This window comes from Neoarius graeffei, chromosome 14 (genome assembly GCF_027579695.1).
Source record: "Neoarius graeffei isolate fNeoGra1 chromosome 14, fNeoGra1.pri, whole genome shotgun sequence".
Classification (NCBI taxonomy): Eukaryota; Metazoa; Chordata; class Actinopteri; order Siluriformes; family Ariidae; genus Neoarius; species Neoarius graeffei.
Window position 1 is genome coordinate 51,937,993 of NC_083582.1, and position 26,358 is coordinate 51,964,350.

At 40.0% G+C, this 26,358-nt stretch overlaps 1 protein-coding gene across 4 annotated transcripts in view; it reads left to right on the top strand.

Annotated features, from left to right (window-relative positions):
• vti1a (vesicle transport through interaction with t-SNAREs 1A) overlaps positions 1-26,358 on the top strand; it is a 202,834-nt gene that overhangs the window by 16,439 nt on the left and 160,037 nt on the right. For all 4 annotated transcript variants that reach the window (XM_060939950.1, XM_060939951.1, XM_060939952.1 and 1 more), the window contains exons 3-4: positions 518-628; positions 14,549-14,626. In XM_060939950.1, coding sequence (XP_060795933.1) covers positions 518-628; positions 14,549-14,626 — 189 coding nt within the window. The remainder of the gene's footprint in view (positions 1-517; positions 629-14,548; positions 14,627-26,358) is intronic.

A 26,358-nucleotide genomic window follows, 5' to 3' on the forward strand; every position in this document is an offset into this window, starting at 1 on the left:
GACACATAGACACAGACAACCATTCACACTCACATTCACACCTACGCTCAATTTAGAGTCACCAGTTAACCTAACCTGCATGTCTTTGGACTGTGGAGGAAACCGGAGCACCCGGAGGAAACCCACGCGGGCACGGGGAGAACATGCAAACTCCGCACAGAAAGGCCCTCGCCGGCCACGGGGCTCGAACCCGGACCTTCTTGCTGTGAGGCGACAGCATAACCACGACACCACCGTGTGACCCAGGTTTATCAGTATAAATAAAAAAAACTAAAAGGACTAAAGAAGATTTTAAAATCCTGTTTCGACAGCAGTAGGAAAGATTCTGTTTATCAGAACTTGGTGTAAAACTACTTGCAGATCTAAACATAGGTTCCGTGGGCCTTAACTTATTTAAAGCATCCCCCCCCTTTGCCTTTGATGGTTTTCTGTGTTCTTTTGCTTCCTAAATGTAATTTGTTTTTCTGAACGTGGGAGACAATATAGTTGATAAGAAAATCCAATCTGATGTGCATAGTTGGAGCAGATGGACCTGGAGGTGCGAGAGATCCCCATCCAGAGCAGAGCGATGTACAACAGCCGACTGAAGAGCTATAAACAGGAGGTGGAGAAGCTCGAGAAGGACTTTGTGAGTCCAGCACACCCCACCCCACAACACTTGCTCATACAGCACATGAAGCTCGGTTTATGACTTGGTTTACGCATACAACTACACAAACGCAGCCAAAAATATATTCCTTCTTCACAAACACAAAAACTCCACTCTTTGAAGGTCAGTGATGTCTACCGAGGCTAATTCGGAGTGTGTTTCTGAAGTTGTGTTGGGCCTGAGGAGTGTGCTTCTCCTCCATGTCCTTGTTTAGTTATTCATAAATTGTACCTGCCTTCCAAACCCACCCTACTCACATCAAACCTTAATGAAGGCCTTGCCCTCAGAAACGTTTTTTTTTTTTTTTTTGTCTTGCTTCACTCTTATTTATCGTCCATTGTGTTCAGACATGTACTTATTTGTTCAGAAAATGTGAATATTTTCTTTACATTCTATGCAATTTCCTGTTAATGGATTTTAATGCCTTTTGAATATCACACCATTGTGCCCTCCGTGGGAATATAAGTAATCTGTCTGAAATCTGAAGTCGCATCAAGTTTCTGCGTGAACCACTTCCTGTTCCTTTCTTTTCCTATCCTGCATTCAAACCCTGCACGTGTATGTAATTAGAGGTGTGCTCCATATCAATACCAGATGGTAGCAGCATCAACAAAGATTCCAGAAAGGCATGAAATAAATGAGAACATTTAAGAAAATGAACTCTTTCCAATGATCTGATGCTCTGAGACTGATGGCTTAGATCCTTTTTTTTTTTTGTTCTCCGAGGCCTCGCACGCCTCACTATGGGCATTTAATTGGCTGACGATTAATCTTTAACGTGTCCTGCTTGATTGATGCTGCGGTTAATTATCATGCAATTAACACTTGCTGTGCAGGGCTTTCACGTTACATTCAGCGTTCATCTGATCCTTTTAACCCCCTTCAAGATAAACTTGTGGCTCATTGTTCTCTGTTTACATGTTCAGATGTTTACACTGTAGGATAGCAAACGGAGAACTGCTGGTGTAGCTGAATATCTCGACTTGTTTAGGCCTTTTCCTGCGTAAACAGGAAGTTTATGTATGTCAATTTCTTTAATATACATTTCCAACTGGCTTATTTTAAAACGCGATCGTAATTGGAAATCAGATTTTCTTCATTCGGTGTGCATTTGAAAGACAGCTCCCCCTGAAGCTACTGTTGATAGTAAGCCCTAGCAAATGTCCCAAAGCTGAGAGATTCAGCAGGGTGCTCAGAAGTGCCAAATGCTTTAGCGTGGATGGCTTATCCTCTCGATCATGTGATGTGAGCACATGCGCACGCTTCTAAGAGGTGTCATGGAAAAAGGCCATCGCTTTATTTTATTTTAAAAAGGAGTCTTTGTTGTGCTTCCATGGGAAATCAAGGCCCTGTCCTGGCCTTCCCCTCATCTGGTCTTCCTGGAGCTTCTCTCGCTTTACTCCTCTCTCACATCCAGTCATTCACCCGTGTTTGAAGTCTTCCTGCCATTGCCACTTGCTGCACTCAGCCTCCTGTTCAGTAGCAGACGGAGACTGGTTGACCTAGCAACTCTGCCACTCTTCTAGGGGGAAAAAGAGAGTAACATATCAGAAGGACATGCCAAAGGCGGGTGTGCTTGATGATGGCTTCATTTTGATAAAGGGACGGTGGGTCGGTCTGAAAGCCAGACCCTGTGGAGGCCATACACTGGCAGAGAAAAGAGTGTTGAGAGTGGTGGGAGGGAGGACAAGAAAAGATTTGTCTGTGATTGGTCATGCTAAAAGTCATTGGGTTCAGGGACCAGAACGACATGCCTCTTAGTCATGCCTTTGATCTGACACAAGAGCACCGTAATGGAGGCATAATTTAATGAAGCCAGTTGGGTAAATAGACTGCAAATCTTCAAAGGGGCTCAGTTTCACCACCTCAGAGTTCTCTAAGATGGCCATAATAATGATATACTCGCTATTAGGTGTGCAGGTAGTGTTTGTGCTTAACCCTTTCACCACTGCAGACCGCTATTCCGGTCTCATTGTAGTAGGGAAACCCCTGTGTATGAAGTGACGCAGTGGTGAAAGGGTTAATCATTATAAACATTCTTTAAGGACTGACGTAGTGTGGATGCCCAAAATATTTTGCATTCGACGAGAAATTATGACCAATATCATTTAATATGAAGAAGAGAACAAGGTGCTGAGATGAGGAGACGTGACCGAATAAGGGTTGATGGTGGTACAATCGAAGAAGTTGAAAGCTTCCGTTACCTAGGCGACACTGTTGACTGCGGTCAAGGTGCAGAGAGAGCAGTTCGAACCAGAATATCAGCTGCTTGGTCAAAATGGAGACCGATTTATCTAGTCTTTTGACGAATCAAGGAATTCCCCTAAAAAGTAGAGTACAAACATACTGTGCATGGATTAGGCCCGTACTATATCCGGAGCAGAAACATGGCCGATGACTAGGAACCTTGAAAACATGGTGAAGAGATGTGATTGCCGGATGCTCAGATATATGGCAAATATACATTGGGAAGAAGGAATATCAAGTGAGGAAGTGATCGAAAGATGTCAAGTGGAAGCATACAGGATTTAATGAGAAGACAACATTTGAGATGGTTCGGGCTTATCAAAAGAAAAGAAGAGTAGTGTGGTGTGGTATGGAGAGCAGCAGAAGCTGTAATTGATGGAAGACGCCCCCGAGGAAGGCCCCTGAAAACATGGAAGAAGTGTATAGAGGAAGATCTGAGGGAACTTAACCTCGAAGAAGAGATGGTCGATAACAGACTGAGATGGAGAACGCTCATAGCTCGTCCAACCCTATGAAATATGGGAAGAAAAGGATGTTAAATGAAAGACTATATTTTGGGGGTTTGATCCAAATCGGAGCTTTCCACTTACTCAGCCAAGTCACTCATAAGGCTTAGTTCGTTTTCCTTCATGAATAGCAACATAGCATTTTCATGAAGTTGTCACGTAGAAATTGTCAAATTTTAGTCAGGTAGATGAATCTCGAGTGTCCTGACTGTCCCTGGCTTCAATAGTTTTCTCCTCCCTGACCAGGAGATGGCGACATCTTACTAAAAATCTCGCCAGCTAGCCCGGCCTCTGAGTTGCTGAAGCTTAAAGGCATTTGTGCATCATAAAAGCCTTTTATTATATTTATTTTATCTTTATTATATTTGAGGAACACAAATTTAGAATCAAGAAATGACTCTTGCATCCTGATTAGTAGCAAGTGCCTGCAAGGTGACCTGTTAAACCAGAACGACTAAAAGATTGCTAAAGTCTTGAACTCTGCCCCTACCGTTACTCTGAGCAGATATTTAACCTGCCTAATATCCCACACTGCTCAAGTCTCCAAATTGACTGATCTTACTGTTGCACACAAGTGATTTAAAGGTAGCTAGAGTACAGGGTGATGTAAAATGCGCAAATTCTCTATGACAAATCTATATTATATAAAAGTGTTTTACGTTTCTAAAGCATAAATAAATCCGAGCTGATTTTGTAGCTGCGGTTTAGCCGTGCCAGTTATAGCACTGTATTGCATGATCTTCATACTGATGTAAACGGTTGCATCAATAACATTACACAACATATTCTTTATTTAGGATTAACACCACAACAGTGATGTGTACAAGCACTGAAATATAGAAGCATATTTTATAATAGATATCTGTAGATATCTCATAGGTACAATCAATATGGCAGATTATATAAGTGTTCGTGAGCTGTCAGTGTTTGCAGGTTATAAAAAGTGAGATTTCTAATAATTTGCAGCGATTGGTGTTTCATTGCAATTAAATACATGGCTATATACAACCATCTTACAGTTTGTGATGAAACACTGAACATAATTCATATTATTAATAAATTTTACTGAGTAAGTTTTTTGTTCTTTGGATAGTTGAAGGGTGAAAGAAAAAGTATAAACTCCTAATGACTTTAATAATGAATTTATTAAATACTTACTAAATGGACTGTTTTTTAATAAATGTTTAATTTCTTTTTCTTAAATAGCACTAGTAATTTTGCTGAATATTTTGAGATTGTTATTTTCAGAAATTGTTGTTTTATGTGATAATTTTGTATGCAGATTGTGTTTGATTATATTGATAAGTAAAATATCTCGGTTAAGTGACTTGATTTTTAAAAAAATCACTTCTGTGTTGGACTTTAGTGTGTATAAGGAAATAATAAAATAGTTTTCTAGGCTTTATGGTCCTTAATACTAGTCATTATTAGCATTTTAATATGTTAACCATGACTCTAGTCTAATCAGTTCCAAAAACAGTTTAGTGTAGAAAATGGTTGAACGAAGAGTTTTTGAAAATGACAAATTGCGTCAGTGTCCTTTTTTTTTTTTTTTTCCTCTGAGGATCTCGTGCACTGACAGAGGGAATCGAGGGAAATGTGTAGAGGTGTGATTTGGTGGCTTTGTGAAATCTGCTCCGTGGCGCATGTGGTAATCGCAGTGATGGGAGGTTGATGAGGTGAAGGCCTCTGTCAGTCAGAGGGGAAAATCAGGCCTCCTTGGCTGGAAATGAGGAGATGATGCACTTAATAGAAATGGGATGCTATTACTGAGCCAGTAAACTAACAACCTCTCAAAACACTGTAGCTTTCTGTGCGTTCATGTTGCAACATTTAGAAATCTATATCATCTTTATAAATGTGTGCAACTTTTATATACATGAACTATACAGAGAGTAATGGGTTAAGCTGCATTGTTTGACCGCTGTAGCATTTATCCTCATTATGTCAGTGTATCCTTATTGACCTGTACGACACACAGGACACCTCATCATTTAGAGCACGAGATAAAGCAGAGCCATTAGCTCTCCTGCCGTCTTCTTACCACTAGCTTAGTCATAAAATGACAAGTTTTGTTGGCCAACTTTCTTAATAATGCAAAATCATGAAGTATTTATATGATACGTTTGGAGTCATTTTGTTTTCTTTTTTTAAGAAGCACATCCTGGAGTGAGAGCCAGGAAATTTACAAGTGCCAGGCTATTTTGACACACCCGCATGTGCGCACGCGCTATTTATTTGCAGAAAACGCAGTCTTTGAATTGCTTGAAAGTTTCCCACTTAAAGTTCATTAACTTTTCCTCTGATTTAAGTGCCTCTAATGAGCACTGGTGTAAAAACATGGGCACGTCTCTGGGATCATTTGTGGCTTGAAGTGTGCTGGTTTAAAGGCTGAGGCCGTCTCGATCACATTTCTGCACACGTCAAAACATTTGTTTCAAGAAAAGGTTTGCGATGTGACTTTGACAGGAAGACCAGCTAGCATGATATGTCAAGACATACTTGTGTTTTTGCGTCGTGGTGACATCATGTAACGTCTGATTCTGTGTTGTGGTTTCTAGTCTTCGGTACAGTCAAAATATTTTTGGCTCTGTAATGAAACTTTTGGCTGTACAAATCCTTTCTCCTTTGCAGTTTGCGTGGCATCCTGATCATTTCTGACCTCTAAATAAAGATAAAAGCTTGTAATTCCTTTCTATATTGGATAGAATTCGTGATCTGTTTTGAAGTTTATGCTCTGTGCCTATATTTGTTTGAATAAGCAGCTAAATTTAATTTTGGAAACCGTTTAAGTGCGATGAAAGCATGCTGTCCCTTATTAATACGTTCCTCATATGGCCTGGGGGTGGTGGAAAAAAACACCCTTCGGGTGCATCTCCTTTTATATTTGCATATATTTGTTCTTAACCTTCACAAGTCTTATTTTAAAGTGTGGATAAAGTTAAGTCCAGAGGGGTTATGTGTATAATGCTCCTGTGTGAGGCAAATCTCATCTCATTTGAATTTTGCATGCATAATGAAGTAAAAAGTATATAGAAATGTATAGCATTAACCATGTAGCCAAGCTCCTATGCCTGTTTGCCATTCTGATGCTAATAACTTGACCATTGAGCCCAGACAAAGGCCATGCTATAGAAAAACTTCATAAGCTGGTTTATACAGCGGATCAATACACGTGTGAACATGAACATTTTTGCACCGTAATAAACCCAGATGTATTTGTGACTAGCAGACTGCACTCCTAGCTCACGCTTAGAATAGACAACACTGTAAGGTCAGCAGATAAGCCACTGCTAAAGCTAAGAAAGAGTTAAGTGTGTTTCCAAAAGAGAGATGGAGAAAAAGAGAAATGTTGAAGGCATGGGGGAGGCATAGAGGAAAAAGTTCTCCCCCCCCCCCTTTTTTCTGGAAGGTTCAGTGAACCATATGTAGGTAGCCACAGGCTAATGGGCGATTGGTTCCTTGCTCGCCAGGTATCCTGTGCCTCAGAAATCCCTCTTCCATTTCCTCTAATCTCACCTTTTCTCTGGTGCTGACCCGGGGAGGCACATTTTAATCCCCACTGCACACCAGAGGAGAATGCTGGGATGAGAGTGGGTCTGGCCCTGCTTGCTCTGCCAGGCTCCCTTCCCATCGGCTCTTCATTATTGATTTCTGCAGTACTGACGAGCTGGGGTCGACTCTGCTAGCACCCGCGCCAGCCTCTTTCCCAGACTGCCATTAATGTGCACTAGAGAATGGCACAGAGAGAAATGCGAAGGCAGATAAAAACAGCCTTTGATTTTTCATTAGAAATGTTTCCCTATTTTAATATTGAGTTTAATCGGCTGTTGTGCCTTAAAGAAATAACCGTTCACAGCGACTCCCCGGCCTTCAAAAAGTATATTCTACTTCCTCAATCAAAGGCCGTTGGAGTTGTTCTTTTGTTGGGTTTTCAGTTGCAGTTGTCTGTCTGTCTGTCTGTCTGTCTCTGTCTGTCTCAGCCACTGATGAGAGTTGTTTGGCTTATTGACTGATCTTATTTACATTTAGAAAAATTTAATTTAAAACTCCACTTGGCAGAAAATCGAATCTATTTACAGCTAATTCTAAATCATGGTATAAAGAAGATTAAACAAATAAAACTATTTGCAAATTTTGAACGTTTGTGTAGATAGCATTTGTGTACAGGTGTAATGGACATTTTTAAATATTTCCATGTTGTGTGTGTACACACACAGTCAGGTCAGTGACAATATTTATTTATTTATTTATGCCTCTGTACACCACCACAATGGATTTGAAATGAAGCAATCAAGATGTAATTGAAGTGTAGAATTTCAGCTTTAATCCAAGGGGTTTAACAAAAACATCACATTAACTGTTTGAAGAAAATGGCTCTAATTCCTAAAGTCCCTCAGTTATCACAGGTTCAAAAGTAATTGGACAGACTAACACAATTGTAATCATTTTTATCCTGCACTGGCTGAAAGGTCCGAAGGGGGATTATGTCGTGGCAATGTCTGTCAATCCATCCTTCTGTCCATCCCGGGAAGGGTACTCACCTTCTGAAATCAGTTCCTCTCACGATTTTTAAGGAATTTCACGAAACTTGACAGGATTCTTTGTTATATATCAGTAATACGCATATTGCAATTTCGTTCAATTCAGTCGCATTTTACCAGAGTTATGGCCTTCTAGGATAGATATAGTTGCCAGCGGGGGATATTGTGCTTTCAGAGCACTCTTGTTATTTACTTGGATGCAAATCCTTTGCAAAATCCCCCCCCGAGATGCTTTGCCAGGACTTTACTGCAGCCATCTTCAGTTAATGTACCACACTTGCTGTTAATCTACCCAGGACCGTGTAGTTCATGTAAAAAAAAAAAAAAAAAGAGCGTGAAGGGTCATGTTGCGCTGCGAGTTGAGCCATTTTAAACCGAGATTTTAGAGCACGTGCATGCACACACACGCGCACACACCCCTACCTATTAATCTTCCCAGAACCAGCACCATGTAGATCGTGTAATAAATAAATAAACAAAAAAAATTGTAAAAAATGATTTTGTAGTCTGAGGTCTCCATGTCTGATCCAGTTTGTCAGGGACAGTTTGCCACAGCTGAGGAAGCACACTTGGCATTTTCTCTGCAGAAATGCAGTCTAGTTCCAGCTTGTGCTTTCTTTTTAACATCGTTGTAGCATTTATATGCTACACAATGAGGCATACCTATTTAAAAACTGATGAATTCTGTAAAATACTTGTAAAACTAGCAAAACTATGATGTAAACAGAGAATATAAACAGCCGAGTTGCTCCAAGCGACTGTGCTACATAATGTCATCGCATACGTCACCACTTGCATTTTAAAGAAAATTCATTTTTCTTGATCACTATTTGGTCTCTCAAATTGAAAGTTTGATTTTTTTTTTTTGTTTAAATCTGTGACTACTTTTTACTTTATAATAAGTTTTTGAGAATAAATCTGCTGGAGGATCCCTTTAAAGAACATTCCATTTCTTTGCTGAGGAAGCTGTTTTGGTTTTGCAGCATGTTGTGTCTCCTTATCTCTCTGTTCAGTGAAGGGCTGTCCTGTATGTTTTGACTGAATCTGAGCATAAAGTAGAGCTCTATATAGTTCAGAATTCATCTTGCTACTTTTGTCAGCAGTCGCATCAATAAACACCACTATTCCATTGGCAGCAATACATGGCCATATCCACTATGTGTGACAGATGAGGTGGTATGCCTTCAGAGATGTCCAGAAGTGCCGGCGATCGGTGGTTTTCTCCACCTACACAGATGGTCTGTGCTGGCTACTCAATCCCAGAAAAAAACAAAAAAAACAAAAAAAACAAACTTGCCTTTCAATAGTCAAGTGGGTTTTTTTTTTTTTAATATATCGTCTCCACTGCCCATAATTTGCTGCAAATCCAATTATTTCACCATGAAATTGTCTTTGACTGCCAGAAGTGATACCATATTTGTTGATCAATTCTTGGACTCTGGTTGGCTGAGCTGGACCACGTGACCATGCCATAGCGTATGTAGTTATGTTAGACAGGGTAACTGAGAAAGCCAAGCACACATACATCTGGAGGGAAATTTCATACATAGTTTGCAAGTATTTTACAGGGAAATGGTTAGTAATTTATTAGCTGAGAATGCACCAGAAGGCATGTAAATTTCAAAATTTTCTGGAAGGGGCAGGCCCCCAGACCCCCCCCTAGCTTTGACGCTGCAAATTCAAGAGCTGCCGGCTACTTCTTTTTAGCTGGCTACTTCAGGTTTTCTGGAGAAACCCGTGCCTTGGTTCATAGGCCCTTTCTTTCCTTCACCATACTCATCATTCTGGTACAAGTTAATCTTGGTTTCATCTGTCCAAAGAATCTTGAAGAAATGGGCAGGTTTTTGAGCAAAGTCTAATCTGCCCTTTCTGTTCTTGAGTGTTAGCAGTGGCTTGCATTTTGAGGTAAACCCTCTGTATTTACATTCATGAAGGTATTGCGTGTTTTTGTAGAATTTGACTGATACACCTACATCCGAAAATGTTTTTGACTTAGCTAGATGTTGGGAAGAGATTGTGCTTCACCAAGGAAAGAACTCTACAATCATCCACTTTAGTTGTCTTCCATGACATTCCAGGCTTTTTGGAGTTCCTGAGCTCACCAGTGCTTTCTTTCTTCTTAAGAATGTACCTAATTGTTGATTTTGCCACTCATAAAGTTTCTGCTATCTCTCTCTGTCTGCTTGTGTCTCCCCCCCCCCCCCCCCCCCCAAGCCTTATGATGGCCTCCTTCAATTGTATTGACACCTCTTTGGACCACATCATGAGAGTTGCCATGAACAGATGCTAAAAGCAAATTCAACACTTTGAATCAACTCCAGACATTTCTTCTTAGTTTGTCAGGAAATAACGAGGAAACGGGCCGTAACTGGCCAAAAAAAATGCTTCAGTCAATTGTCCAGTTACTTTTGAGCCTGTGAGTATGAAGGGACTATGTAACAAAATGGCTCAAATTCCAGAAGAGTTAATGCAAATTTTTGTCTTGAATTAAAGCTGAAAGTCTACACTTCAATCATATCTTGATCGTTTCGTTTTAAATCCACACATGCAAAATTATGAAAATTGCCCCACTGTCCTAATACTTTTGGACTGCAGTGTGTATATGGTTGTCTGTATGTCTATCTATCTATCTATCTATCTATCTATCTATCTATCTATCTATCTATCTATCTATCTATCTATCTATCTATCTATCTATCTATCTGTATATCTATCTATCTGTATATCTATCGTATATCTATCTGTGTTTGTGCGTCAACCATTCATAGAGGTTGAAAAATCCGGGCACATGTTGATTTTAAGTTGCTGGTCTTTTATTTCATTTAATTTGCTAAATTTACAGTCAGCATGATGTGTTAATTTGCTATTGACCACATGTGCTTTTTTGGATCATAGTGAAGGATTTTCCCCCAGACTTCTGTGGTTGTGAAACGTAATACTTTTGTGCATTAAAGCCGCAGACCACCAGCCTATGTGCTAATGAGAGACTCCATGCTGTGTTGTGGCGCTTGATTCATTGCTCCTACAATTTTTTTTTTATTAAGTGACTAACACAATACACATGTCCACACTGTCAGACATTTTGGTCATTTTATCTTACATATACACATCTTTTTGACTTATAGATGTGATTTCATTTAATCCTTGAAATAAACAAAACGAGCAAAAGTAATTGTTGTATTGTCATTTTGTCATGACCTTCAAAAAAAATTGTGCATAAATAAAAACGAGCACTACATATTTGGGTATGTGTTTAACTTGAGCATTTTCTGGTTCTCTCTTGTGTGTGTGTGTGTGTGTGTGTGTGTGTGTGTGTGTGTGTGTGTGCGCGCTGTTCTTTTAGCCTGTGGAGAGTGTTAGCCCCCTGCTATGATTTGATGCATTATTTAAGACTCTGTTGTGATACTGCAGCCTGCTCAAAAAAGTCTTTGCTTTCTTTATCCACTAAAGCACCTCATCCCTCCATCACACCACTCCCACTGATTCACTTGTGACCATAAGGTATACATTGCATGTTATGCACAATATTCAGCTGTGTTGCTCATTTTTATTTTATTTTATTTTTTTTTATATAAACTCTGATCATGGCGAGTCTTTATTTTGTTTTTCATACCTGCAGTGTTACTTCCTCTTAAACATTTGCAGGATATTATTATGGGCAGAAAGAATAGGTTAAACGCCAATTTAAGTAAAAATCAGAACTGGCCAGACTTTTATTATTATTATTATTTTTTTTTTAACACTAGTGAGAAATACTCAGACACACTTTTTGTAAATTGTAAATTAAATATCATTAATTACTCTTCATGGTTTGTCACTAACTGTGTGCGTGGGGTGAAAATAAAGAGCGGAGAAGTGGAAGAACTGCATTTGCAGAGTCGCATCAGGGCCTCTCATTAAACTCTGCCCGTGGGTGTTTTCACGCCTTTAACAGCCCGTCTAATGAACTGTTTATTTTTGTAGCCGACAAGATACCTTACTTCCTAGTGCATCCTTTTTACTGTCAAAATAAGAGGGTGAAGAAAGAGGGGAGAAAATGGGATGTTTTTCAACAAATATGATTTCTAATTATTGATAGCATTCTGCGAGGTAAATTAACATAGACATTTTCAGAGATGTGAATTCAGTACATAATACGCATCTTCAGTATGAATGTCATGTCGTGCATGATTGAAGCATGGTTGGGGTGGGTGTTGTGTGGGTTTTTTTTTTTAAAGACCGGGCATTCTCCATTTGACGAGATGCATCTTATAAAAGACAGACAGACCACTTTACATAAGCTTAAGCTGGATCTTTTTTATCTCAAACTGTCGTTCCGGGAATAGAAGCGAATTCTCACCCAAGATTGGGGGGAAAAGTGAGAAAAAGAAACAAACCAGATTAAAAGATTTTTCCTTTCTTTTCTGTTGCAATAAGATGTGTGAAAGTGCTCATTCAAACATTTCTTAAAGTGTCTTCCTTTGGTTTCATGCTTTGTGTAGTTTTAAGTGGTTCCAGCTTCACCATGCTGTAAATGGTATGAGGAAGTTTAAATCAACTGATTTTAAAGAGCTCACCCTGTTATTGGTTTTATAACGTCTTTCACATTAGCTGAACTTTTTATGGTATTTCTAGCCATTATTAAACGGAGCATGTGACAGCATCTGAAGGAGCTGAAGCACTAACTAATGGTGCTTGCTGCTGAATTAAAGCATGTGCAACTTGGGGGGAAAAAGTATTATACTGCTGTTTAACGTCTAATGTCAAAGTTACTAATCCACCGTATCGCTAATCAAAGCATTTCCAAGGTTTAAGGCATTTTCAGTCAGTACTGACCATCTTCTGTGCTGTAGATGAAGCAGGAATAATCATCACATGGCTTGTTTGACTGCAGGGGGAGTTTTGAAACGGTCTAAATGGTTTGGGAACAACATCCCTATTTGTTTCAATCGCATGCTTTTCCCCATTCATGACTTAAAGCTACATTTGCCATTCTTTTTGTGAACACCCCACTCAAAGGTTATGTTGCCAAAGAAGTTGATGCTCTGAGCTACAACAAACTGATATTTAGAAACCGAATGAAACGAAATAGCATGGCTGTGTTCAAATAAAATGTTTTTCAAGGCTTCCAGTTTCAATTACAAGTGAGCTGACATTCCCCAAAGTTATGCCGTTCTGCTTTAAGATGAAACTCGAATGGAACATGTGGGTGTTTTCTTTCCCTGTAGTGTCAGGGTGTCTCTTGTGAGGACAGATCATTAACGATTACTGATCAGCATAGACAAAAATATCCTCTTTTTTTATATTCTTTAATTAAATTAGTTTTTCCCCCGTATGTTTTTAGTTCTATTATGCCTCTAATGTTGTTTTCTGTAAACCAGTGCATTTTTCAGTAAATTAAAATGACCTTTTTTTTTTTTTTATTAATACATATATAGTTACTTGTATGCAAATATAATTATCTTTGTCTTGGTGAGTGAATATTGAAAAAATCTATAATGTATGAAAAACAATAACATGAAAAAGAAATCATCTTGTATTATAAATTAAGTACCTTGGACTTTTTGGGTCCTTTAGTCTGTATCTTTATGGAAATGTAACTGACAATTATTATAACATGTGTATTAACTTTAATATCAGCAATAATAGTAATAATAGATTTTATAATAATAATAATAAAGTAGTAGTGTTGATGATCTGTATTAATGAAGTGTTTTTTTTTATTATTTTATTTGCTTGTGCATTTTGAGTTTGTCCAGCCATGTAGCAGCAGCAGCAGTGAACAGAGCAGGGGGAAGCAGTCTCAGGAAACACTATTTATTTCTTCCTGCCACTGTGTGTTTAGTTCGGAGGGTGTTTTTGAAGATGTTTGCTGGTTTTGTAAACACACCATACACAGCTTGTGCTCTTTCAGAATTCAAGGTGGCACACACTGAAGTGTGTGTGTGCGTGGGCATATGGGTGTGCCTGTTTTCTTTTCTCTTTTCGTTCTTGGACATGGCATCCCTCTCTCTATCCGGTGTGTAGTGGAGAAGACCAGGGGAGAGCGAGCCCGAATCTGATGGCACGCCAATCGCATCAACCTGGGTGATGAATTATTCTCTGTCTAGCTGCTTGGCTGTGCATTATCACAGGGCCTGCCAGAGTACAGCACTGACAGTGTGACAGCCCCCAGAACACATTTCCCTCTGACAACTCGCACTTTTCTAATATGCTCCCTGCCTATGCCTCCTCCTGTGGTTCACCATTCTTCAGTTTTTATTTATTTAAGTGGAAGGGGGGGGGGCTTTTCCCATTATTTCCATGGCTCTGATTCATTCGAACCAAAATGGCTATATGAACACGCGTACATATATACACTCACTCATGTACTCATAAGGACAACATGCAGTGTAAAGCTTGTCAGATGTAAACATTTGTTTCATGTATTAATCCATTAGGGGGCTCTCGTGCTTCAGAAATATGTGATTTTTTTTTTTTTTTTTTTCAGTGCATCTGAACTAAAACTTGTTTTTCTTTCTCTCTCTCCCCCCCTCCTTTACTCTCTTCTTCCTTCCCTTGGTCTTCCTCCCTCTCACCCCTTCTCCCTTTTCTCTTGTTCTCCTTCTCTCCCCTCATTGCAGAAAAGGTCACGTATTGCCTACAGTGATGAGGTGCGGAACGAGCTCCTGGGGGATGATGGGAGCTCCTCAGAGAGTCAGGTAGGGAGCTAATCAGGAGCTTTGGGCTCCCGGTGTGGGTGGCTGCTCTGGGGCCGTTAGGGTCCCCTTCTCTCACATACACAGCCGCTCTCTGCTTTTGGCACCCAGTCATGTGGAAGCAACACTGTTTAATGCAAAGCTGGCCAGTGCTGAATGGGCTCCAGGCTCTGACCATGGTTTAGGCAGCACCAGATTGGGACGTATTGGCCATTTTGCCCAGCTGTTCTCCATCCGTCGGAGTGCTTATCTTTCTCAAAATGCCTCCCCCCCCCAAAAAAAAAAAAAAGAGAGAAAATCTGCAGCTTTCACAGTCTTTTAAGCACATCTGGTGGGGGTGAGAACCTCACAAAGTCAGGAACACAATCTATATTGTGGTAACAGCCATGTTGATGTAATGTCGGGTTGCAGAATAGAGTAAGCACTCTGTATAAACTGAAATGTAGGCATCATAAACGCACATCATCATGAGACAATGAAGATGAGTAGTGTTTCTGAAACTTTTATTTATGTTTTTGCTTTATACTGATTGTCTGTCTTGACATCTTTGTGTGCACAGCTCAATTAGAAATGACATGGCATAAATCTGGTAAAGAGATAAACAGACTTCAAAAATTGGAATGATTTATTCAAATGTATTCAGGCCAAAGACAAAAAAAAACAACCTGCTCATCTTTTTAAGTCCTGTTACAAAAACAATAACACCAGTAAATTGGGCATATCAACACAAGTGCTTTTTGCCTGCATTGTCTATTCTGCAAACAATTCGATTGCATTTGAATTGTCCTACACACATGCAGAAAATGTGTGGTATTTTTTTTCTTTTTTTTTTTAATGTTCACATTGTGAAAGTGCAGTACATCAGTGCAAATTATATATATATATTATTTATTTATTTATTTATTTCCTGTTCATTAACATTTAAATAACCCATTCGCTACACATCTTACGAACATATGTAAGCTTAGCCTAGATCCATAATTGATATGCATACTTCCTACAAACTAGTGGCCCAAAAAGTGTGTGAGTAAGAGAGAGAGAGAGAGACACATTTCCACAGGAGTTAAGGAGCAGATGGAACCCCAAAGCTGCTTTATTTGGTGATAATTCTTATAAAATTACTGCTAAAGGAACAGTATATTCTGTCTCTGTTCCCTCATCCGGCACAAGAGCTTATCATTTAAAACCCAAGTCAGAATTATTTCAAGTGTTCCTCATGATATATTTATTGAGTCTTATTAAGTAATGTTTTTACCCATTGTCCTTTTTGACTGGTCACTTAAAGTGAAAACCTCAATAACTCAAAAACAAAGTTCACAAAAAGCTCCATGGCTTAATATTTCAGTTGTGGAATTGTTCGTACATGCGTGCGGAGTGCATACAGAGTTTATTTTATCGTTAAAGAGCTCATTGGCTGCAAAATGTTGAGCATTTTTGCTCTACAGGACAAAAATTCCCAAGTAACCAACAACCAAAGCGCAGGTGGTCATGTGACTGCTGCCAGGACTTGAGCTGGGCAATATGACCATCCAATACTAATATTGTGATTAAATTATGTGATAAAGTATGCTTTTCTGAGATGATGTTTTTTTAAATATTTTTTTTTTTTGAAAAAATAATTTTAATTACAAGCTGACTCGAAGTTTTCTTAAGTCCTGTTACAAAAACAGTAATCCCAGTAAATTGGGTAAATCAAATATCATTATTGGGTGGGAGGGTTAAAAACTTTTTTTTTTTTCTCCCCCAGTTTTAATGTTTTTCATTTTTAAATATAAAAATCATATAGAAATGTATAATAATTTTTTTTCAATTTAAATTATCTTTTTTTAATAAATAGGCACCCTTACTGTATTGCTGGCAAACCTAAATATTATGATACATATCTTGTATCGTGGGCGGCACGGTGGTGTAGTGGTTAGCGCTGTCGCCTCACAGCAAGAAGGTCCGGGTTCAAGCCCCGCGGCCGGCGAGGGCCTTTCTGTGCGGAGTTTGCATGTTCTCCCCGTGTCCGCGTGGGTTTCCTCCAGGTGCTCCGGTTTCCCCCACAGTCCAAAGACATGCAGGTTAGGTTAACTGGTGACTCTGAATTGACCGTAGGTGTGAATGTGAGTGTGAATGGTTGTCTGTGTCTATCAGCGGTCTCAAAAGTAGCCGGTCACCGGCGGCAAATCGCCGGCTATGGCTTGTTATGCCGCCGGCTATTGTCAGTCGAGTCACAAAATTTAATATTAAATATTTCTGACAGCAAAAAAAGTTGTGAATGTAAATTACATCCACTATGTCATGTATGTCCGTTGCCACGTCAACTGTGTTTACATCCTCGACACGAGTGCAGCCATTACTGCCGCCTGTGTTGCCAGATTGCGCGGTTTCCCGCCCAATTTGGGCGGTTTTAAGTGCATTTTGGCGGATTTTGAACATATTTTGGGCTGTAAAACGTCAGCAGTATCTGGCAACATATTTTTTTTTACTTAATACAAGAAATTAATGGATGCCAACGTTTTTGCCAAAATGGTATTTTATTTTCCATTGTTTAGGCAGCTTCAGCATCATACTGTGAGATTCTGTTCAAATTTTTTTTTTTTTCTTCTATGAAGCCTGAGCCATTTATTTTATTAGTTTATAATTATTGTTTAATTTAGTCTTCAGGAGAGACTGCCTGCACACAGTACTAGTATTAATAGTTTTTTGTTTTTGTTTTTTTTCTTACATGAAAGCTGAGGCATTTATATTATATTTTAAGGTAACTTCATGTTGTGCTGTGAGGTTCTATGCCCTTTAACTTTTGAACCAACAGGTGCATTTGGATAAGTAAAGCCTATTTTTCTGCATTTTTGTAGTCCTGGTAACCTTTTATATTGGTAAAGTTGTTTATAGGACCATTTCTCAGTGTCTGTTTTTTTAATCAATAGTTTTTCAGTAATAACTTAATATTTAACATATCACTCAATTTTAAACAACCCCCGCGCCTCCCCCATGGCTTGCCCCCATAGTCTCCAAAATTTCTGTGGGAAACACTGGCGTGCGTAACAACGCTAATCAAGCTTAAGCTAGACGACCCGCCTCAAATACCCGTCCCGGGTAAATATTATCCCAATTTTAGATGGCCTGTTCCAAACCATCCCGCCCCATGAAAAATTCGTACTTGCATATCCATCCGTCCCCCCCCCTTGCGTGCATTATGTCTGCCGCTGGCAGACATTTTACCATTTTGCACCCTGCTGTAAATTATTTGTACCCTGCTATTCTCCCAAACTTTGAAGCCCCTGGTCTATGCGTCAGCCCTGTGATGACCTGGCGACTTGTCCAGGGTGTACCCCGCCTTTCGCCCGTAGTCAGCTGGGATGGGCTCCAGCTTGCCTGCGACCCTGTAGAACAGGATAAAGAGGCTAGAGATAATGAGATGAGATCTTGTATCGTTGATATGCATTCAAGAATTGTGATACGTTTGTCAGTTGTCTCACCCCAACCAGGACAATGATTTTATAACGTATATATGATATTACACGGTGGCGCGAAGATATGAAGCTTATCTTTGAGTGGTGAACATGGTTACTGCACTGACTCGTGAAATATGTTCACCATTCAAAGACAGACTTCATACCATCGCACCACTGTGTAATATTCTTTTTATTATAATAGACACATCCACAAAAAGTAAGTTAATCAAAAGCAATTTAATTGTGAACCAGTTCGCCATTTTGGCAACTTGCGTCAAGTCAGTGGGAAAACACTGGGAGTGATGTCATCAATATCCTCATGTGTGAAGCTATTGGAAAATATGCCACTCAGGTCCGGGATGTATTTCATATGAAAAATAAGAGTTTTTCAATATGTGAATATAAACTTCCTATCTTGAAGCCAACGTGTAATTTTCTTATTATATAGACACATTCACAAACAAACTATGCAAGTTAATTTAAAACAGTTCAGCGATTATTCTCACGAGTGAAGATATTGGAAAATACTCGCTGGCCACTTTATTAGGTACACCTTGCTAAGACCGGTTTGGACTCCCTTTTGTCTTCAGAACCGCCTTCATTCTTCCTGGCATATATTCAACAAGGTGTCGGGAACATTCCTCGCAGATTTTGGTCCATATTGACATAAGGGTTGTTTTACAATCAGGGTACGCAAGCTAAAAATCACATTTCACACTTATTATCTTCAATATCAAAAGGCTTGACTAAATAAACTTGGTTGTTTATTGTAGCCCTGTGATAGCTCTATTTACCATGCAAAAAAAAATGTGGTGATAACGTTATTTTTGGTGAATGTATGGCGATATATGTCATATTTAGCAAAATTACTCGTGTCATTTAGAAAAAGTGCTTTTTTGACCACAGGTAGCTCCAAAAGGGATGCACTTAAATCATTCTTTATACCATAAAACACATATTTGGTTCCATATCATTGGAAACATAGTTAAGTTTTAATGTTGAATGCCAGTAAGTTTTCAGACTATTTTGATCAAATTAGTATGCAATTGTGTGAAAAAATGTCCTCTCCGAGACAGCTAATTTTTCAATATAAAATAACATATCTAAAATGATTTTCATCCTAAAATGTGGTCAAGATCTCATCTCATTATCTGTAGCCGCTTTATCCTGTTCTACAGGGTCGCAGGCAAGCTGGAGCCTATCCCAGCTGACTACGGGCGAAAGGCGGGGTACACCCTGGACAAGTCGCCAGGTCATCACAGGGCTGACACATAGACACAGACAACCATTCACACTCACATTCACACCTACGGTCAATTTAGAGTCACCAGTTAACCTAACCTGCATGTCTTTGGACTGTGGGGGAAACCGGAGCACCCGGAGGAAACCCACACGGACACGGGGAGAACATGCAAACTCTGCACAGAAAGGCCCTCGCCGGCCACGGGGCTCGAACCCGGACCTTCTTGCTGTGAGGCGACAGCGCTAACCACTACACCACCGTGCCGCCCCATGTGGTCAAGATATTGGGACATAAATATTAGAGACAACTAACACAAAGCTTACAGCCTTATATTTAAAAGCACTATGGAAGTAGTGGATTCTGAATTGTCAAAAAAAAATGTCCTCTCCGAGAATCACTTCATTTGTTTCTCCCATCTTATAGCAGATTACACAAAACTACCATCAAAAAATGACCTGAAATCTGTGTTCTTTAACTTGTCCTTCACTTAAAAACTGGTACAACAACCAGTTTGAATCCATTTGAATTTTGGACCCCTGTGACACAAACTTTGTACCCTGATTGTAAAACAACCCATAATAGCATCACCCAGTTGCTGCAGATTTGTCGGCTGCACATCCATGACGCGAGACTCTCCCATTCCACCGCATCCCAGAGGTGCTCCATTGGATTGAGATCTGGTGACTGTGGAGGCCATTTGAGTACAGTGAACTCATTTGTCATGTTCAAGAAACCAGTTTGAGATGATTTGAGCTTTGTGACATGGTGCGTTATCCTGCTGGAAGGAGCCATCAGAAGAGGGGTACACTGGCCATAAAGGGATGGACGTGGTCAGCAACAATACTCAGGTAGGCTGTGGCCTTTAAATATTGCTCAGTTGGTACTAAGGGGCCTAAAGCGTGCCAAGGAAATATCTCCCACACCATTACAATACCAGCCTGAAGCGTTGATACAGGTCAGGATGGATCCTTGCTTTCATGTTGTTTACGGCAAATTCTGACCCTACCATGTCACAGCAGAAATCGAGACTCGTCAGACCAGGCAATGTTTTTCCAATCTTTTATTGTCAATTTTTGGTGAGCCCATGTGAATTGAAGCCTCGGTTTCTTGTTCTTACCTGACGAGTGGCGCCTGGTGTGGTCTTCTGCTGCTGTCGCCCATCTGCTTCAAGGTTCGATGTGTTATGCGTTCAGAGATGGTCTTCTATATACCTTGGTTGTAACGAGTGGTTATTATATGTTATTGTTGCCTTTCTATCATCTTGAACCAATCTGGCCATTCTCCTCTGACCTCTGGCATCAACAAGGCACTTCCGCCTGGAGAACTGCCGCTCATTGGATGTTTTCTCTTTTTCGAACCGTTCTCTGTAAACCCTAGAGATGGTCGTGTGTGGAGATCCCAGTAGATGAGCAGTTTCTGAAATACTCAGACCTAGTCTGGCTAACCCAACTTCAAAGCTCTGCGAACATTGGTCTGGCATAGATATTAAGCCCAACCGTTTCCCAAAGCGTGTGGTTGACCCGCCTCCCTGAAATGCCTTAGTTTGCTACTGGTCGAAGCCAGAAAAGGCTGTGACGAAGCTTAAACCAATCACATCACTCTTTCCTCTGACGTATGTGACGCGACGATAGGATTCTCGCTGAGCCCCATTGATTTGGCTACCACCGGGGCTAACTGGTAGATTAAACTCTTACCGAAGCCGGTCGGGAGCAAGGCGAAAACGTCCTTCCTTTCAATAAATACCTCCAGGGCTGCTCTTTGCTCCGTTTTCAGTGAGAACTTCCCATTGAATGCTTTCAATACAGCATCTACTGCTGTGTCAAAGGCTTGCCGCTGCTCCATGTTCGTAATGTTTCTAGTGAATGAAGCGCTTCCGGCATAGATTCTGTAAACAATCTATGGCTTCCGGTCGCAGTTCTACTACGTCACTGCCTTGAACACGCCTCTACCCAGAGCCGTTGGAGATGCTCAAAGTTGATTGGCTCCCGATTTTTCGGGAGCTTGGAAGAGCTGGAGATAGCTTGCCTTGCCAGACTAAGTTCGCAACAGCCCCCCGTGTTGCATCACACTTAGGATGGGCGGGCCCAGGCTAACTCAGACCAGTCCTTCTGGCACCAACAACCATGTCACATTCAGTGTCACTTACGGTAACTCACCATCTTTCTTCCCCATTCTGATGCGCGGTTTGAACTTCAGTAGGTCGGCTTGACCATGTCTACATGCCTAAAGGTTTCATGAGTTGCTGCCATGTCATTGGCTGACTTTAGATGTTTACATTAACGAGCAGTTGAACAGGTGTAAGTAATAAAGTGGCTGGTGAGTGAGTGTTACTCAATGTCTTGGATAATAGTGTACAGTGGTGCTTGAAAGTTTGTGAACCCTTTAGAATTTTCTACATTTCTGCATAAATATGATCTAAAACATAATCAGGTTTTCACACAAGTCCTAAAAGTAGATAAAGAGAACCCAGTTAAACAAATGAGACAAAAATATTATACTTGGTCATTTATTTATTGAGAAAAATGATCTGATATTACATATCTGTGAGTGGCAAAAGTATGTGAACCTCTAGGATTAGCAGCTAATTTGAAGGTGAAATTAGAGTCAGGTGTTTTCAATCAATGGAATGACAATCAGGTGTGAGTGAGCACCCTGTTTTATTTAAAGAACAGGGATCTATCAAAGTCTGATCTTCACAACACATGTTTGTGGAAGTGTATCATGGCATGAACAAAGGAGATTTCTGAGGACCTCAGAAAAAGCATTGTTGATGCTCATCAGGCTGGAAAAGGTTACAAAACCATCTCTAAAGAGTTTGGACTCCACCAATCCACAGTCAGACAGATTGTGTACAAATGGAGGAAATTCAAGACCATTGTTACCCTCCCCAGGAGTGGTCGACCAACAAAGATCACTCCAAGAGCAAGGTGTGTAATAGTCGGCGAGGTCACAAAGGACCCCAGGGTAACTTCTAAGCAACTGAAGGCCTCTCTCACATTGGTTAATGTTAATGTTCAAGAGTCCACCATCAGGAGAACACTGAACAACAATGGTGTGCATGGCAGGGTTGCAAGGAGAAAGCCACTGCTCTCCAAAAAGAACATTGCTGCTCATCTGCAGTTTGCTAAAGATCACGTGGACAAGCCAGGCTATTGGAAAAATGTTTTGTGGATGGATGAGACCAAAATAGAACTTTTTGGTTTAAATGAGAAGCGTTATGTTTGGAGAAAGGAAAACACTGAATTCCAGTATAAGAACCTTATCTCATCTGTGAAACATGGTGGTGGTAGCATCATGGTTTGGGCCTGTTTTGCTGCATCTGGGCCAGGACGGCTTGCCATCATTGATGGAACAATGAATTCTGAATTATACCAGCGAATTCTAAAGGAAAATGTCAGGACATCTGTCCATGAACTGAATCTCAAGAGAAGGTGGGTCATGCAGCAAGACAACGACCCTAAGCATACAAGTCGTTCTACCAAAGAATGGTTAAAGAAGAATAAAGTTAATGTTTTGGAATGGCCAAGTCAATGTCCTGACCTTAATCCAATCAAAATGTTGTGGAAGGACCTGAAGCGAGAAGTTCATGTGAAGAAACCCACCAACATCCCAGAGTTGAAGCTGTTCTGTAGAGAGAAATGGGCTAAAATTCCTCCAAGCCGGTGTGCAGGACTGATCAACAGTTACCAGAAACATTTAGTTGCAGTTATTGCTGCACAAGGGGGTCACACCAGATACTGAAAGCAAAGGTTCACATACTTTTGCCACTCACAGATATGTAATATTGGATCATTTTCCTCAATAAATAAATGACCAAGTGTAATATTTTTGTCTAATTTGTTTAACTGGGTTCTCTTTATCTACTTTTAGGACTTGTGTGAAAATCTGATGAAGTTTTAGGCCATATTTATGCAGAAATATAGAACATTCTCAAGGGTTCACAAACTTTCAAGCACCACTGTATATGAAAAATATGAGTGGCATAAAACACTTGCATCTATGTAGTAAATAGAGGATATTGCATGGTTACGTGAAGCTATGAAGTTTATCTTCAACTGGTGAACATAATTCACAAGTGAGTGAAGCAAACAAGTGAAATATTTTCAACACAAGAAGATAAATTTCATCTTTTCGTGCCACTGTGTAATGTTCTTTATATTATATGGACACAGCCACAAAAAAAACCTCCCTGCAAGTTAATCAAAAGAATTTTAATTTTGAACTGGTTTGCTATTTTGATAACCCGCGTCTAGTCAGTGGGAAAACACTGGAAGTGACAGTGTTAAATACCAGGAATTATACATACGGGCCACTTTTTCCATGGAATAAAAACATGTATTCTAGTCCCTTCTGGTGGGTTTATTGATGGCATGCAATATTATATCGTTTATCCTCCATGTATTACACCACTTTCCCCAATGGAGAATGAGCATGCAGTATTGTTATAATATTGCACGTTGTCAAGACAACACGACGTCACACTTCAGAGCTCATGCGAAGATCCATTGACAACTTTTCTGCCACGCATGTGCACAATTATTTCTTTGTCGCACGGGAAAGAGAGAAGACGGGGTTAATTCAGTGCTCGGATTAAGCACTAAATAAATAAACTGAAATTAAAGACGTGCTGAACACCCAAAAGGCTACCAAAACTTCATTATATATTTTTCACATATATTTACAAGAGAAAAACATACCAACAGGCACCGAAAAACTGGAAAAGAGACATGTCAGAGATGTAAAACTTCCGCAGTAGCAAGTGATTGACAGTTTGTACACAAACATGGCTGTGAGGTCTGCTTCATTAAAAGCAGAAGGTTTTGAGAGAATTTTGAAAGATGTGCTGAACATGCAAAAGGCTACCAAAACTTCATTGGATATTCTTCACGCATATTTACAAGAGAAAAACATACCAACGGACATCATAAAACTGGGAAAGAGAGCAATAGCGGAAATATTGTCAAAGTTCTACTCGGAGATGAGGAAAAGTGACAAACTTTTACAAGAGGACTTCAGTCGTGGACTTCACTCAGCAAAGCCCTTTTGTTTTGAACAACTGCAGTGTAACAATTAACTACGACCAAATGTAACTTTGAACTTGAACTGTTAACCTGTACATAGCTTGTATATAAGTTGGGTTGTTGTTCAGGCTTTTTGAACTTGTACCATTTTTGCTGTTAGAACTTTGACTTTGTACAGTACTTTGGATTGAGAGAACATTTGAATTACGTTCAATCAGAATCAGCATTCAATATTGGTAAGTTACCCCCTGTTCTTAACTTTTTGTAAAACCTATAATTGTTCCATCGAATGTGTATGTATTATAATAATAATAATAATAATAATAATAATGTTTTTTTCCGTGGTATATCAGATATATTCCATCCAGCTAGCATGATATTGAACTTGTCTTGGACTCGTTTAATATCATGCTAGTTGAATAGAATACATCTGTTCTACCACTCAAAGCCAGCCAATATTATTGAAATGCCACTCAGATCCGCGATGCATTTTGTATGAAAAATGCGAGTTTTTCAATATGAGAAGATAACCTTCATATCTTCAAGCCAACATGTGATTATTTTTATTATTTTTTTTAATTATATCGACACATTCACAAACAAAAAGTACCCGAATTTATCAAGGTAATTCATCGATTTCCTCGCAAGTGACACATAGGTTTATGTCACGGTTTTGGATCTCCATGTCCCGGATGTAGCTCGTATGAAAAATACAAGTGGCATATTTCCCAATAAAACACTTGTGTACATATAATATAAAATAATATATAGTTTCTAAAACTCTCTTCTGGTTTCTTTCCTGACCATATGGACTGTTTTTCAACTGAGGCTGATAGATGATCCTCATTATTCATTATCTGTAGCCGCTTTATCCTGTTCTACAGGGTTGCAGGCAAGCTGGAGCCTATCCCAGCTGACTACGGGCGAAAGGCGGGGTACACCCTGGACAAGTCGCCAGGTCATCACAGGGCTGACACATAGACACAGACAACCATTCACACTCACATTCACACCTACGGTCAATTTAGAGTCACCAGTTAACCTAACCTGCATGTCTTTGGACTGTGGGGGAAACCGGAGCACCCAGAGGAAACCCACGCGGACACGGGGAGAACATGCAAACTCCACACAGAAAGGCCCTCGCCGGCCACGGGGCTTGAACCCGGACCTTCTTGCTGTGAGGCGACAGCGCTAACCACTACGCCACCGTGCTGCCCATAGATGATCCTATGTTGAGAAATTAAGAATTCTCATTTTATGTGCATATTAAAAAGCTAAAATGAACAGAAAATATGGGGTCTATTCTCAGCCCCTTTTCCAGGTGCCTTGCCTTACCTTCATTTCCATTTAAAAAAACTTTTGGAGTAGAAGCAGCGCTGCAAGTGGAGTGCTTGGAACTTCAAAGTTTTGTGTGGTGTGAAATAATAATAATAATAATAATAATAATAATAATAATATTATTATTATTATTATTATTATTATTATTTATTATTATTATTAATAAGTCTCATCTCATCTCATTATCTGTAGCCGCTTTATCCTGTTCTACAGGGTCACAGGCAAGCTGGAGCCTATCCCAGCTGACTACGGGCGAAAGGCGGGGTACACCCTGGACAAGTTGCCAGGTCATCACAGGGCTGACACATAGACACAGACAACCATTCACACTCACATTCACACCTACGGTCAATTTAGAGTCACCAGTTAACCTAACCTGCACGTCTTTGGACTGTGGGGGAAACCGGAGCACCCGGAGGAAACCCACGTGGACACGGGGAGAACATGCAAACTCCACACCGAAAGGCCCTCGCCGGCCACGGGGCTTGAACCCGGACCTTCTTGCTGTGAGGCGACAGCACTAACCACTACACCACCGTGCCGCCATTATTAATAAGTATTATTATTATTATTATTAATAAATATTTATTTTATTTATTTATTTATTTTTTTAATTGAGTAAGACCGGAGTGATAGAGTGGAAAGGAGGAGCTGGGAGCTGGGGTGAGTTGGTCAGTTTAATTCCTAATGATC